The sequence below is a fragment of the Octopus sinensis genome, linkage group LG8 (genome assembly GCF_006345805.1).
Source record: "Octopus sinensis linkage group LG8, ASM634580v1, whole genome shotgun sequence".
NCBI classification, from domain to species: domain Eukaryota; kingdom Metazoa; phylum Mollusca; class Cephalopoda; order Octopoda; family Octopodidae; genus Octopus; species Octopus sinensis.
The window spans coordinates 41,122,730-41,138,445 of record NC_043004.1 but is presented as its reverse complement, the minus strand read 5'-3'; the positions used below and the strand labels follow the sequence as shown (position 1 = coordinate 41,138,445).

At 41.9% G+C, this 15,716-nt stretch overlaps 1 protein-coding gene across 3 annotated transcripts in view; it reads right to left on the bottom strand.

Annotated features, from left to right (window-relative positions):
• LOC115214921 (nuclear pore complex protein Nup214) overlaps nucleotides 1-15,716 on the bottom strand; it is an 84,043-nt gene that overhangs the window by 35,037 nt on the left and 33,290 nt on the right. For all 3 annotated transcript variants that reach the window (XM_029783988.2, XM_029783989.2, XM_029783987.2), the window contains exons 13-16: nucleotides 13,236-13,667; nucleotides 10,714-11,040; nucleotides 7,789-7,916; nucleotides 573-722 (exon numbers count right to left, since the gene is read on the bottom strand). In XM_029783988.2, the coding sequence (XP_029639848.1) occupies nucleotides 573-722; nucleotides 7,789-7,916; nucleotides 10,714-11,040; nucleotides 13,236-13,667 (1,037 nt within the window). The remainder of the gene's footprint in view (nucleotides 1-572; nucleotides 723-7,788; nucleotides 7,917-10,713; nucleotides 11,041-13,235; nucleotides 13,668-15,716) is intronic.

Below are 15,716 nucleotides of genomic sequence, written 5' to 3'. Positions count from 1 at the left end.
TCATCAGCTTGCAGTTATAGTAGAAGACTCTTGCCTAAGTGTCCAGCAGTAGGACTGAACTTGCAGCTATGTGGTTGGGAAGCGAACTATTTAATGACACGGCCACACCCACATCTATTGCTGAAAACTGAATACTGTTCTGTAGTATCTAAACAAACAAGAAGTCAATTCAGACCAAGTTAAGAACATGACAAATTACTGGCCTACTGGCTCATCGCCAGCATCTTGTCTTTTACGAAAGAGACATAACACTCCTGATCCAATCCATTTTCCTACAAATAGGTACAATGGATAGGTACAATTTTCTGTCACAAGAAGTGGAAGGACAGTGCAATTTACTAGTACGCTTTGTTTTCTTGTCGGGTTATGGAAGTGGGCCATAGTACTGCATGGTCAAGTTTTGGCAAAATCAATTACAACAATGTCAGAACGAATGTAAGTAATGAGGTAGTTTAACACCTTAGCTTCCCACTTTAGTACCACCTGAAAAACCTAAGTTTTGGCAAGATATGCAAAATATCAAGAGCTTGAGAGAGAGAAATAAATGAATACAATTTGATTGATCAACTGACCTGAGTAATGTTTTTGATCTCTTTACAGAATCCAGTCATCTGTTCAGTTTTGGTTTTCAAGAAGCGTTTCTCGTCTTCAGTTCCAACAGTTGAGAAGCAAGTCTTTGATCGAACTTTGAGTTCATTCATTTCTTGCTGGAAGTGGTTGATCTATAAATTGGCAAAATAATTTTAAAAAATAATTACAGGTTTTGTATATTTTTATTTTACTTTTCTTTTGTATTTTTTTTTTTACTAGTAAACTACTTTTGTCAATTCTGATGGCTATTTAACAGAGACCTCCCCATATTACATTTTACTGGGGTTTTTTTAAAGAAAAAGGACAAGCTGGCAGAAATTACAACAGGTTGGACAGGTTTCGAACTTCTTTGATTATAGATCTACTTCATCAGGATTGAAATGGGGTCAAACGATAGGTATTTAAACTGTAGTGTTAGATAAATTTTCCATTTATTTATAAGACTACATTTTCCTATATTTCCTGTGGATTTGAACTCTTATCTTGGCTAATTTTTTAAACTAAACAAAAAAAAAAACTAACAAATCTTGAATTTGTTGAAATATCAACTGGAGTCTGGTGCAGTTCCCCAGCTTGCCAGCTCTGGTCAGACCATCCAACCCATGCCAGCAGGGACGATGGACATTAAATGATAATAATGATGATGATCAACTAGGTCTAAATGATAATATTATAAATCCATCAGAGGAGGAACAGTATCAATGAATTTAGGTACCCTCTCAGATTGGTTGGACTAAATTCGCTAATACATCTTTCCTAGCCTGTACATCTTCAAGGAAACGGAGGTTTAGACCAAAAGCTTACAATAGAGTGATCCCAACTAACAGGTACCCCAGAAGCTGGTGATGGTGTTAAACCAGGTGGTATGTTAGGCAAGTCAGCCAATACTTGTGCAAAACCAAATGTGTATATGCATGCATTTGTGTGAGTATGTCATACTGTACGAACATGCATACTTCTCCTATCATCATAATCGTTGTAATAGAAGCATGATAATTAGAAATTTCTGAGATCAGAACAGTTCTTTTTAACTGGAAAGGGATATAGCGATAGCTAGCATAGGTACTACCAGATAAATATGATGCTTAGGGTACCCCTAATATACAAAAAGACAAGAAGATCACAGGCCAGAATACCTTTATCATAGGTGTGTTCAGTCAATGCTACACAACAATTGTCAATGAGAGAGTCTCTTCAATGACTTGACTAACTAGATGTAGTAGCCAAGTCATCCTTAATTCATACTTTATTGTCTTAAAAAGGAGAAGCTCACACTGGATAAGGCTGTCCTATATATAGGGTAGAGGGTAAAGACCCCCTTTGGTCAAGAATAACCATGGGATTGCACCTAGAAAGTTCCCCTCTTAGGCACAAGTCTGGACAAGGTTTTTCGTGGAAGACTAGCAGTCAGCCATGCATGCCAGTCTCCCCTCTCCACACCATCGATGTTATCCACAGGAAAGGAAAAGACCAATACAGCTTGGCACCAGTGATGTTGCAAACTCATTTCTACAGCTGAGTGAACTGAAGCAATGTGAAATAAAGTGTCTTGCTCAAGAAAACAGCACACAGCCCGGTCTGGGAATCAAACTCACAACCTCATGATTGAGAGCCTGACGTTCAAACTACTGAGCCATGTGCCTTCACTTCAGTCCCATATCATCATCATCATCATCGTTTAGCGTCCGTTTTCCATGCTAGCATGGGTTGGACGGTTCTACTGGGGTCTGTGAAGCCAGAAGGCTTCATCAGGCCCAGTCAAAATCTGGCAGTGTTTCTACGGCTGGATGCCCTTCCTAACGCCAACCACTCCGTGAGTGTAGTGGGTGCTTTTTACGTGCCACCCGCACTGGTGCCAGACAGAGCTGGCAAACGGCCACGAACGGATGGTGCTTTTTATGTGCCACCGGCACGGGGGCCAGGCGAGGCTGGCAACGGACACGAAACGGGGCGGTGCTGGCAACGGTCGTGAAACGGAAAGTTCTCTTACATGCCACCGGCACTGGTAACACATCTGCAATTTCCATTGATCGATTTCGATTCTGATCCTCACTTGCCTCAACGGGTCTTCACAAGCAGAGTTTCGACATGCCACCGGCACTGGTAGCACATCCGCAATTTCCATTGATCGATTTCGATTCTGATCCTCACTTGCCTCAACACGTCTTCACAAGTAGAGTTTTGTGTCCCAAGAAGGGAAGATATGCATACGTAGGCTGGCTCCATCCCATGTAGAAGGCCAAGGGTTATGGACTCACTTGTCCTGCGGGTCTTCTCGCGCACAGCACACTTCCAGAGGTCTCGGTCTCTAGTCATTTCCTCAGTGAGACCTAAAGTTCGAAGGTCGTGCTTCACCACCTCGTCCCAGGTTTTCCTGGGTCTGCCTCTTCCACAGGTTCCCTCAACCGCTAGGGTGTGGCACTTTTTCACACAACTATCTTCATCCATTCTCGCCACATGACCATACCAGCGCAAACGTCTCTCTTGCACACCACAACTGATGCTTCTTAGGTCCAGCTTTTCTCTCAAGGTACTTACACTCTGCCGAGTGTGTGAGTACCGGCATTACACATCCATCGGAGCATACTGGCTTCATTTCTAGCGAGCTTACGCATATCCTCAGCAGTCACGGCCCATGTTTCACTGCCATGTAGCATGGCTGTTTGTACACACGCATCATACAGTCTGCCTTTCACTCTGTGCAAGAAGCCTTTTGTCACCAGCAGAGGTAAGAGCTCTCTGAACTTTGCCCAAGCTATTCTTACTCTAGCAGTTACACTTTCAGCACACCCGCCCCCCCGCTGCTGACTTGGTCACCTAGGTAACGGAAACTATCAACTATTTCTAGTTTTTCTCCCTGGAAAGTGACGGAAGTTGGTCTCAGAGCATTTTCAGTGTTTATTGTTCCTGAGCATCTGCCACATACAAAAACCATCTTCCTAGTTAGCCTTCCTTTGACATTGCTGCATCTCTTATGTGTCCATAGCTTACACTTGGTGCATCTTATAGAGTTTCTACCTACACCTTTTCTACAGATCGAGCAGGGCCATCTACCTGAAGGTGTTTGTGATTTGTCTACCTTCCTACTGATTACGACTTTGGTTTTAGCTAGATTGACTCCGAGGCCCTTCGATTCTAATCCTTGTTTCCACACCTGAAACTTCTCCTCCAGTTCTGATAGCGACTCAGCAATTAGAGCAAGGTCATCAGCATAGAGGAGCTCCCAAGGGCATCCTGTCTTGAATTCCTCCGTTATTGCCTGGAGGACTATGATAAATAGGAGGGGGCTGAGTACTGAGCCTTGGTGGACCCCTACCTCTACCCGGAATTCTTCACTGTACTCATTTCCAACCCTCACCCTACTAGCGGCATCCCTATACATGGCCCGCACAGCTCTCACTAACCATTCATCTATCCCTAGTTTCCTCATTGCCCACCAGATAAGGGATCGGGAGACCCTGTCGAAGGCTTTCTCCATGTCAACAAAAGCCAGGTACAGGGGCTTATCTTTGGCTAGGTATTTCTCCTGCAGCTGCCTTACCAGGAATATAGCATCAGTAGTACTTTTCCCTGGCACAAACCCAAACTGCATCTCATCTAAACTAACTCTCTCTCTAATTAGTTGGGCTATGACCCTCTCCGTAACCTTCATCACCTGGTCCAACAGCTTGATACCTCTGTAGTTATTTGTATCTAGGGCATCACCTTTACCTTTGTAGCAGTTGACTATTATACTGCTACACCAGTCATTGGGTATGACCCCTTTGTGTATCACCTGATTAACTATACGGGTGACTAGGCTATAGCCGACACTACCAGACATTTTGAGCATCTCTGCAGTGATTCCTGATGGGCCTGGGGCTTTCCCCGTCTTCATGCTTCTAATTGCCTTAGCTACCACGGAACTATCGACTCGGATAGCTGGTCCCTCTGTTGGGTCAACATTCGGCAGACTCTCTTTATCCTATTCATTTTCTTCATTCAGCAACCTTTCATAGTGGCATCTCCAAACCTCTCTCTTTGCATCCTCATTTAGCGCAAGTGAACCATCTCCCATGCGAACACACTTCTCTCCTACCACATCACGATTCTCTCTCACACACTGTCTTGCAACACGAAACACCTCCAGTCTTTGGTCCTCACGGCGCAGAACATTGGCAAATTTTTTCTTATCTGCTTCCCCTCTGGCTAAATAAACCTGTCTCCTAGCTTCTCTTTTGGCAGTCTGATACAATTCCCTGCTACCCCCATTTTTCCAGACCTTCCAAGCCTGTCTCTTTTCTCTAATAGCCCTGTCTACAATATGTTCCACCACCACGTTATTCTAGGTCGAGAGGGGACTTAGCACCAGCCACAGATCTGGTCAGTGGCTCTCAGCAGGTTGTCCCTTAGAAACGTCCAGCTGTCTTCTACCCCCTGTGATGCTCTATCCCCTTCTACTTGTCAGAGGCTTCAAGTAATATGTCCCTAAATCTCTGTCCATTTGCAGGATCTTTAAGCTTCCAGATCCTTCTTCTCCATATTTGTCTTCTGGTTGTCCTCCTAGTCCTGATCCTAAAGTCACTAACTACCAGTCTATGTTGTGGGGTACATTCTTCACCTGGGAAGGTTTTGGCATTTATAAGCAGCCATCTCTCCCTTTGCCTTGTAAGGATGTAGTCAATTTGGCTGGTATGTTGGCCCGATTGGTAAGTGACTAGGTGGCTGGTAGGTTTCCTGAAGTTAGTGTTGCAAATCATAAGATTATTTGCATCGCAGAACTCCAGCAGCCTGGTTCCCTCCTCGTTGCGGGAGCCATAGCCATAGCCTCCATGTACGCCATGGAAGCCCCCAGCATGTCGTCCAACGTGACCATTGAAGTCACCAGCCACAAAGATAAGGTCTCTGTCATTCGTCAACGAGGTAGTCTGCAGTAGAGTGTCATAGAATCGGTCTTTCTGTCCATCGGGTAGCCCCGACTGAGGAGCATAGGCTGATATAATGGTTGCTAAACTATGATGAAGCACTAATCTAATCTTAAGTATTCTGTCACATACTCTGATTACCTCAATTACTTTATCTACCCATTTCTCAGCGATAAGTATACCCACGCCACCAACCCCGTCAGTGTTCCTGCCCAGAAAATCTTGTACCTGCGTTCCTTGCCTGTGAGGAACCTAGCTGATCCTCCTCTCCACCTTATTTCTTGCATGCAACATATATCCACACATCTCCGTTCAAGCATCTCGACTATCTCACCAGACCTACCTTTCAGAGTGCCAACGTTGAGGGTGCCAACCTGAGGGGTGTGGGAGGCATGGGCTCTAGAGACCCTGGGACGGTGGACAGTAGCTTCGTGTACCTGAAAAGAAAGCTCGCATTTGGCAGAATTCATGTGCAAGAAATGAAGTATAGTAAGTAGCCTTCAGTACAACCTGCATAACGCTAGCCTTTCATATTTTGCACTGTATGAACATTACCTTACATAAGTCGAGACTAGGGGTAGGGATGGTGAGAGCATTTGCAGTCTTCATGGGAAGCAACCCCGGAATGGCAGAGAATAGGAACTTCCGGCATGCGTGGTGGGGGTGGGAGGGCGGGTGCACCGTAGCTGAGTAAAGAGGTTCTGTTAATCGTATGAGCTAGCAAATGGGTTTGTATGAATCGGGAGACAATACTAAACGAAAAATTGAAAAATCAGAGTGGCTATGAACCTGGAGACAAGTCTAAACGAAAAAAATGTTTGAGCTAGACAGGGTAATGAGGGAATACTGAAAGAATGAGGGACAATACAATGAGATGGAAATTGAAGAATAGAGAAAGAATAAGAATAAGTGCAAGAAAGAAGGTAGTCGTAGCGAGGTTGGACGATTCACTTAACTTTTAGCCATTCATGATCTGTGCGTATTCTTTAGATATTTTGAAGCGAGTGGGGTTAACGATAAATGCGATCGCTCTTTTATATATGGCGATGATGGTTTTGGGAAGGGGAGGGGGGGCATAGAGAACCATGGCGATGATGGTTATGGGAAGAGGGGACATAGAGAGAGAGAGATAGGGTTAGTTAGAGAGAGAGGTCAAGGGACACGTGACAATAAGCGGTGTGAGGGAATTTGACTGGGGACGGCATTGTCGATAAATAAACATTAGATAAATAGGTTTGAAAATCAGAAAGATCAGAGGGAATATCATTATTGATAGCTAATATAACACCGTAGCTGAGTAAAGAGGTTCTGTTAATCGTATGAGCTAGCAAATGGGTTTGTATGAATGGGAGACAATACTAAACGAAAAATTGAAAAATCAGAGTGGCTATGAACCTGGAGACAAGTCTAAACGAAAAAAATGTTTGAGCTAGACGGGGGTAATGAGGAATACTGAAAGAATGAGGGACAATACAATGAGATGGAAATTGAAGAATAGAGAAAGAATAAGAATAAGTGCAAGAAAGAAGGTAGTCGTAGCGAGGTTGGACGATTCACTTAACTTTTAGCCATTCATGATCTGTGCGTATTCTTTAGATATTTTGAAGCGAGTGGGGTTAACGATAAATGCGATCGCTCTTTTATATATGGCGATGATGGTTTTGGGAAGGGGAGGGGGGGCAGAGAAACCATGGCGATGATGGTTATTTATGGAAGGGGGGACATAGAGAGGAGAGAGATAGGGTTAGTTAGAGAGAGAGGTCAAGGGACACGTGACAATAAGCGTGTGTGAGGGAATTTGACTGGGGACGGCATTGTCGATAAATAAACATTAGATAAATAGGTTTGAAAATCAGAAAGATCAGAGGGAATATCATTATTGATAGCTAATATAACACCGTAGCTGAGTAAAGAGGTTCTGTTAATCGTATGAGCTAGCAAATATTTTTTTCTCTCCTTGTTTTTTCTGTGTCCCTTTCTGTAGAAGAGCGTAGGCTTGAAATGTAAAAGACTTTCTATTCCTGAGCGTTATACTAATAAATCTGTTTTGTACACCAGCTGTCTTCATCTTTTGTTTTTTTCGTAAACTCTCCCTCTATATATATATTATATATATATATATATATACACACCAAATGTAAAACAACAGAATTGCTAAACCTGGAACATCCTTAATCAAGCATTTTTAATCTTAGGGCTGACCTTGGGTTAAACGGCATCAACTCTTATCACTACCAATACTACCACCATTCCCATTTATTCCCTTGCAATTGAAGAACACACGTATATTCACCTCTTCCAATATGTTTTTTGTAAAGGTGCTCTCAAGAGCTTCACTAGTGCTTGTCTGTGGCTTGCGTTCTACCTCAGTATTTGAAACCATGCCACCAGATTCATTGCGTTTAACAGGTTTTTGAGCACCTAGTCAAAAATCAAAAAAATCAAAATGATGTAAAAAAATATAACAAACAACTTTTAACCAAGATTCACCTTTCATTAGTTTCTTAAACATGAAATATAAAACTAAGTTGGTGAAAAAACAATGGTTACTAAAAAAAAGTACTTCCTTCCCACCTGGGCTATTCTTTTTAAATTCAACTTTTCAACGGCTGATGCTAGTTCGTGGAGTTGTGAGAATTTAACATTTCAAGAAAAAAAATATATATATAATCATCATCATCGTTTATGAAAATAGATATTAGTAAATAATAATAGCATATGAATGAGAAAAAAGATTGAAAAACAACAGAAAATCTTAGCTTAGCAGTGTAGGATTTATATATATATATATATACACACACATATAATAGCCTCAGGCCAACCAAAGCCTTGTGAGTGGATTTTGTACACAGAAACTGAAAGAAGACTGTTGCATATATGTGTATATTTCTCTGTGTGTGTATGTGTCTGTACGCCCATCATTAATTGACAACCGATGTTGCTTTGTATATGTTCCCATAATTTAGCAGTTCAGCAAAAGACACTGATAGAATAAGTACTAGGCTTACAAAGAATAAATCCTGTTGTTGATATTTTCAACCAAAGGCAGTGCTCCAGCATGGCTGCAGTCACATGACTGGAAAGAGTAAAGAGCGTGTATGTATATATATATATATATATATATATATATATATATATACACACACACACACAGTTGGATATTGCTAAGTTCATTTTACTTCCAAATGACTAAAAGTGTTCCAGCCATGGTGATCTGTATTTCTAGGACCACATTATTCAGTATGTCTTTCTTTTCAAGATCAAAGGGTGTGATCAGAGTGAGATTTGGTTGCTATTTCTAACAGACTGAGAAACCATGTAGAAACACCCTTATTTATTGTGTTGATAAGCTCCTTTGTTTTGTATCCTTATTTCCATGCTGGTGTGAGTGGAATATCAGTTGGAATGCTTAATTTCGAAAAGGGGTTGCAACATTGTTTTGTCAATCATAGAACAAAATAATGTGACTTGTCTATGGCAAATTACAATGGCTCAGTCAAGTATTTTAATTTTAACAGCCTTTGTGAGTCACACGGAAATCAAAACGAAAGCAACAAGAGACCCGTAGTCTTCCAACTAAACTTAGGCAGCCTCGAGAAAAATCAGCTAAGTCATTCTCAAATCACAACCTATTATCTTGAAAAAGGAAAAGAGCATATTCAATAATGTAGCTCTAATTACACTATATCTTGAAGAAATCCATGATGGTCACAGCTCAAACACCTTTATCACTGGTCTGCTCAATCATTTGATAAGTACTGATGTCTATATATATTTCTTTACTACCCACAAGGGGCTAAACATAGAGGGGACAAACAAGGACAGACAAAGGGATTAAGTCGATTATATAGACCCCAGTGCGGAACTGGTACTTTATTTATCGACCCAGAAAGGATGGAAGGTAAAGTCGACCTCGGCGGAATTTGAACTCAGAACGTAACAGCAGACGAAATACGGCTACGCATTTCTCCTGGCATGCTAACGTTTCTGCCAGCTCGCCGCCTTATAATTGAGTGTACCCTAAGAGGTGATGTCCTAATATGGCTTCATCTAATGACTGAAACTAGTGAAATCAAAAAAAGAATTTCATCAGAAGTACAAACAAAAGCTAAATGATTCAAACTGTGATTAAAGCAAACTTCAACCTTTTAATAATCATACAACAAAGAGTATGATATATTTATTTGTGGAAACAAAAGGATAGGATCCTTTCGGTTTGAACAGCAGTTTTTAACATAATTTCTAGGTAACTAAAAAATTTTAAACTTCGTATACTGGTAGAATGTGTTTATAAAACATCTTTTTCTCATGGCTTTATTGAGAAAATTCTATAGTTTGTAAGATATTTGTTGTTTTTTTCTTCAATTTCTGCAATTTCAACTAATCACTGACGTCTATTGAGGTAAAAAAAAACATTCTGTGCCGTATGAATATGTCCCTCGTTTAAGAAACAGATTGGGTTTAACAGATTGAAATGCAATAGATCGATGCTAGGGTCATAATTATGGGCAACAATTTCATATGACACCGCTAGAAAAATCTGCCGTTCAAACCGAAAAGATCCAAATGATGCACCTAAGAACAGCTTAACTTTCTGTAAGATCATCATTCAGTGTCTGTATTCCATGCTGGCTGGCATGAATTGCATGGTTTGAAAGGATCAGGCAGGTTTAAAGGATTGTATTGTGCCTCAGTGTCTCTTTTGGCATGGTTTCTATGGTTGGATGTTATTCCTAATTCCAGTCATTTTACAAAGTGTACCAGGTGCATTTTTTCATGTCACCAGCGCTAGTAAGGTTGCTTAGTAGCTCATAAACACAACCTCTTGACAGAGTGGAAAGGTATAAAGGGAGGAAGCTTATGTCAGGTGTTGAGAAACAAGAGTGTGGTAGAGGTAGAACAGGTGTCCCTTGCTGCAGAAGAGATACCTGGCTACTCCGACAGGAAAAGCAGAGTAGATGATGATGATGACAGCGGCGGCAGTGTGTGTGTGTGTGTGTGTGTGTATGTTTGAAGTGGTTTTCTATCTATTAAAGGCCATATCTCAGTAAGATAAAATGTGGTTGGCTTGAACAAATAACGACTTTTTGTAGGACTAAGTTTCAATGTTAAGGAATCCATAATGAACTTGACAAACGCAGCAAAAAGAAAGGAGAGAGAAAGAGAGATAGGGAAAAATAAAAGCAGGCAAACAGATAAGACTTTGTTGAAGACCAACCTGAAGCAGACCTCATTACATTGTTCTGAGGTACAAGAGGTTTTGCGGGAGTGGTTGATTGTGCAGGTAATGACATTTCAAACTTGGCTGGTTCTTTGGGCTGTGCTGACACACCACTAGTATCAGGTTTAGTAACTGTTGTAGCTGGAAGTGGTGCAGCTTTAGCTCCAAAACTGAAACCTTGTCCAGGTGAACCCATGGTTGTGGCCGCAGAAAATTCAGGCTGATTGGATCCGATGTTTGAAGATGCCGCACCAAATATTGAAGGTTTGTTATTTTCTGGAAGGGTACTTGCTCCAAATGGTATTGGCTTCTCATTATTGGATTCTAATGAACAAAAAAACAAAAAGGTTTTACTGAAATCAATAAGAGTTTAAAGTGGTATAATTGATAAATGTAAAACAAAAAAACAAGACAATTAAAAAACAAATAAAACAAACAGAAACGTAATGCACAGTAGATATGGTTGTGTAGTAAAGAAATTCACATTCCACAACCATGAGATTGTGAGTTCAATCCCACATCGTGTTGGCTTTCATAAAGGTCTTTTTCCACAGCATCAGGTTAACCAATCAATACCTAGAGAGGTGAAATTGATAGATGGACAATATGCAGGAATGTCACATATGGATGTGTGTGTGCACGCGTACATGAGTATACCCAAAATTATATACTCTTTTACGTGTTTCAGTCATTTGACCGTGGCCATGCTGGAGCACCGCCTTTAGTCGAGCAAATCGACCCCGGGACTTATTCTTTGTAAGCCCAGTACTTATTCTATTGGTCTCTTTTGCCGAACCGCTAAGTGACGGCGATGTAAACACACTAGCATCGGTTGTCAAGCAATGCTAGGAGTACAAACACAGACACACAAACACATACACATACATACATATACATATATATACATATATACGACGGGCTTCTTTCAGTTTCCGTCTACCAAATCCACTCACAAGGCATTGGTCGGGCCGGACCTATAGCAGAAGACACTTGCCCAAGATGCCACGCAGTGGGACTGAACCTGGAACCATGTGGTTGGTTAGCAAGCTACTTACCACACAGCCACTCCTGCGCTTATGTGATGGAAAATATCTAGCTTTGTGATTTGTTATAACAACCACAGCTGGGGATATACTGGGACAGTGGGATAGATTTACACTCAAACTCCATAAGCAATATCCTTGACCACATCCAGAAAAGGAGCACCTGATTGACTAGCATAAAATCACTCAGACGTTCTCAGCCTAAGGCTTACAGTCATGCTGTCACCTTTCTCTGTTTTTTTCTACCACAGATACACCAACTGGTTTGACACCTCCATTAATCTGGAGAAATCATGAGGAGGCCACCAGTCTACAATACTACATGATCACAGGCGAGCTGGCAGAATCGTTAGCACGCTGGGCGAAATGCATAACCGTATTTCGTCTGGCATTACGTTCTGAGTTCAAATTCTGCCAAGGTCGACTTTACCTTTCATCCTTTCGGAGTCGATAAATTAAGTACCAGTTATGCACTGGGGTCGATGTAATCGACTTAATCCGTCTGTCTGTCCTTGTTTGTCCCCTCTGTGTTTAGCCCCTTGTGGGTAGTAAAGAAATAACTACATGATCACAGGTGGCATCAGGTGTACCAAGTGTTTACATGCATTATTTACACTGAACTTGTGAGTGACGAGATAATTTTAAGAGATCTTCTATGTATTAGCTTAGGCCTCTACAGGTAAGATAACCGAGAGCATTAGTGACAGGGTCAAGCATAAACACCAATTGATATCAATTCAAGATTAAGTTGGACTGTTGAGAAAAATGGAACGTAACTGTAGTTACATGACATAATTAGTAATTAATGCATAATTGGTAGGTCCAGCAAAATGGTTCATCTGTCAAGGCTACAGAACCAAGGATACTGGGAAATTGATAATGTGCTTGTTTCCTTCCAAAAGGATCAACGCTCTGGACTTTCCACTTTGCTCAAGTATTTTCTGCAGAGGTGCATAAATGGCATAAATTTCACCAATCTAGACTGGTGAAGTTCATCCTTGGTACAAAAAGGTTTCACACCCCTGTACAACATAATTCCTAAACCTGCTAAAAATAGCAGCCAAATCTCCTTTGAATTACACCATACAGTCTGTGAAAGAGAGGGACACAATGGACAATGTAGTCCTAGAGAAGAATGAAGTAGCCATCGCCAAGACACTTTTAGTAAGAGGTCTGCACTGTCAGGGATGATTTGGGGGTCAATCAACTAAACCAGATATATAATGAACCAATGAGGGAGACTATGTGGTCATTTGATCTCCTAGGTATAGCAGCCAATCTATTTCAAATTACACCACACCATCTTAGAAGGCAGAGCACATTGGAGAATGTGTTCTTAGATATATAAGATGAATTGGTCATGGCTAGAATACTGGATAATAGACCTGCTAAACAACAACAAACACCATCAGAGATAGTTTACTAATGGTAAATTTATGCAAGAGCATGAAGGCAAAGCTATAATGCAAAACTTACTGTTATTGGAAGCTGGGTTAAACATGGGTACAGTTGAGGTTGAAACAGGAGCTGATGATGTAGCTACAGCTGGGGCTTGCATGAATGGCTGAGCAGAAAATGAGAAAGAATTTGGTGCTGATGTACCAGCTAGGGGTTTAATTTCTGCTGCAGAAGTGGTGCTGCTAATGGCAGATGCATCTGGGCCTGAACCAGTTTTGTATTCTGGTGAAGGTGTTGGTAATATACCTTGAGATTGCTGTGGCTGCAAACCAAATGTTGTAGTAGTAGTAGTAGAACTCCCAGTGAAACTGAATAAGCCTGGCTTTGACTGTCCAAACTGGGTCTGGTTCAAGCCCTGTCCTGCAGTGGGAGCACTAGTTGATGTTGACCCTACGTTAGGCTGCTGACCCATGAGTGGTGAGCCAGACATATTTCCAAAGACACTAGTACCTAGAATGAACAAGTAGAAATTTGCATAAAATAAATATAAAAAAAAAATAATAATTCAACATCGGAATGAGAATTACCTCGACATACACTTATGGAATTTAAATATCTTATATAATAATGCATGCAAATATATACATATATAAATACATACATGTACACACATACATAAATACAAATTGTACACACATATACAGGGTTGGCCAAAGTCACCCGGCAGTAAATCAAAATTCCAAAAATACTATACTCTTTTACTTGTTTCAGTCATTTGACTGCAGCCGTGCTGGATCACCGCCTTTTAGTCGAGCAAATCGACCCCGGGACTTATTCTTTGTAAGCCCAGTACTTATTCTATCGGTCTCTTTTGCCGAACCGCTAAGTGACGGGAACGTAAACACACCAGCATCGGTTGTCAAGCAATGCTAGGGGGACAAACACACAAACACATATATACGACAGGCTTCTTTCAGTTTCCGTCTACCAAATCCACTCACAAGGCATTGGTCGGCCCGGGGCTATAGCAGAAGACACTTGCCCAAGATGCCACGCAGTGGGACTGAACCCGGAACCATGTGGTTGGTTAGCAAGCTACTTTATTTCATATATAATTTGCCACTAGGGTAGTACACAGAGTAGCTGCGGGCTGGACAAAAGACATTAATGAATGATGGTGATGGACGAAGATGGTGATGGGAGAAGACAAAAGCGCCTGCCGACTTTCGCTTCTCTAAGACATTGTTCTTTTTTTCCCAAAAATTTTAGAAAAATTTCAAAGTTTCACAACAATTCCAAATTTTACAAATTACAAATTCAAAAATTTTATAAGAGGCAATAAACCTCTTTCTCAATATAATACAAAAACAGGTTCACGTTACCCGGCCGACCAGACCTCTTGCTTCATTGAGGCAATCGTTCTTCGTCAGGCCCCATACAGGCATAACTCGAAAGGAGTCCTCCGGGAAAGAATTCGTGATCCTGCACAGATCTTTATCCAGTAGGACCTCCACAGCCAGCTGCAAAGGCCACTCGGGATCCTCCGTGCAGAACCAAAGTCCCTCCCATTGGCCTCTCCTCCTCATTTTACCTATTTCATTCTCTAATATTCCTTTTTATAGAAGAATACCACAGAATGTTTTACCGGCCACACAACCGCCGGAGGAGACATGGGCGACGCCGTCTGCATGTTACAATCCGCCGGTGGCATCCCATTTCTCTTCTTTTTCTTTTTACCTTGGGCCTCAGGAGGTTGAGGTTCCGTTGTTGTACGCACTGGGTCCTCTTTTTCTCCCGCAGTTTCCGGTTCTTTTGGTGGGTCGCCATTGCACCCCACTTTTCTTTTTCTTTTTGTTGAGGAAGTCACCGCTTCCTCGCTTTGTTTCTCTCCCTCCATTGGGGGGGCAGGGAGAGGCTCCAACATCAACTGCTCCAGGATCCTACTCTGGTCCTTGGGGCAGTTCTTCTTAATATGGCCGGTCTCCAGGCACAGGTGACACTTGGGGGGGCGTCCCTCAAGCATCACCGGATACCTGTACTCGGCCATCCCCAAAAAGTCCGGTAAAACCAGACTTTTGGCTGACTGGGTCCATAGGGTCAAAACAGCTTTTGACCCCTCCCAGTTAGCCACAGGCTGCACTTTCACGTTCAGTAGCTTGGAACTGCTACCATCCAAGCCCCGGCGGATAGAGTCCTCTATCCACTCGGGCTCAATGCCTGGTGGTAATCCGCAGATCCGAGCTCTCAACAGTTTTTCTCCCATATAATTGGGGAGAAACAATATTTTTTCGCCCTCGATAGGCTGGCTTGCAAATTTGCAAGCTGCTTTAGGGGAGTCAAATAGCAACCAAACCGTTGCGTATTTAACTCCCCGAGCGATATATTTAACGGCTGGCATGTAGTCTGCCAGCTCGTTTAAAATAGTAGCCTTTGGGAAGACTGCTATGGTGTCGAGCGACTTCGAGTATGTCCTCAACACCACGGTCTTCCTTTCCAACTCTTTTAAATATTTTTTGGGAGGTGCTAGGTCCCACACAATAAGTTCCTTTGCCATAACGT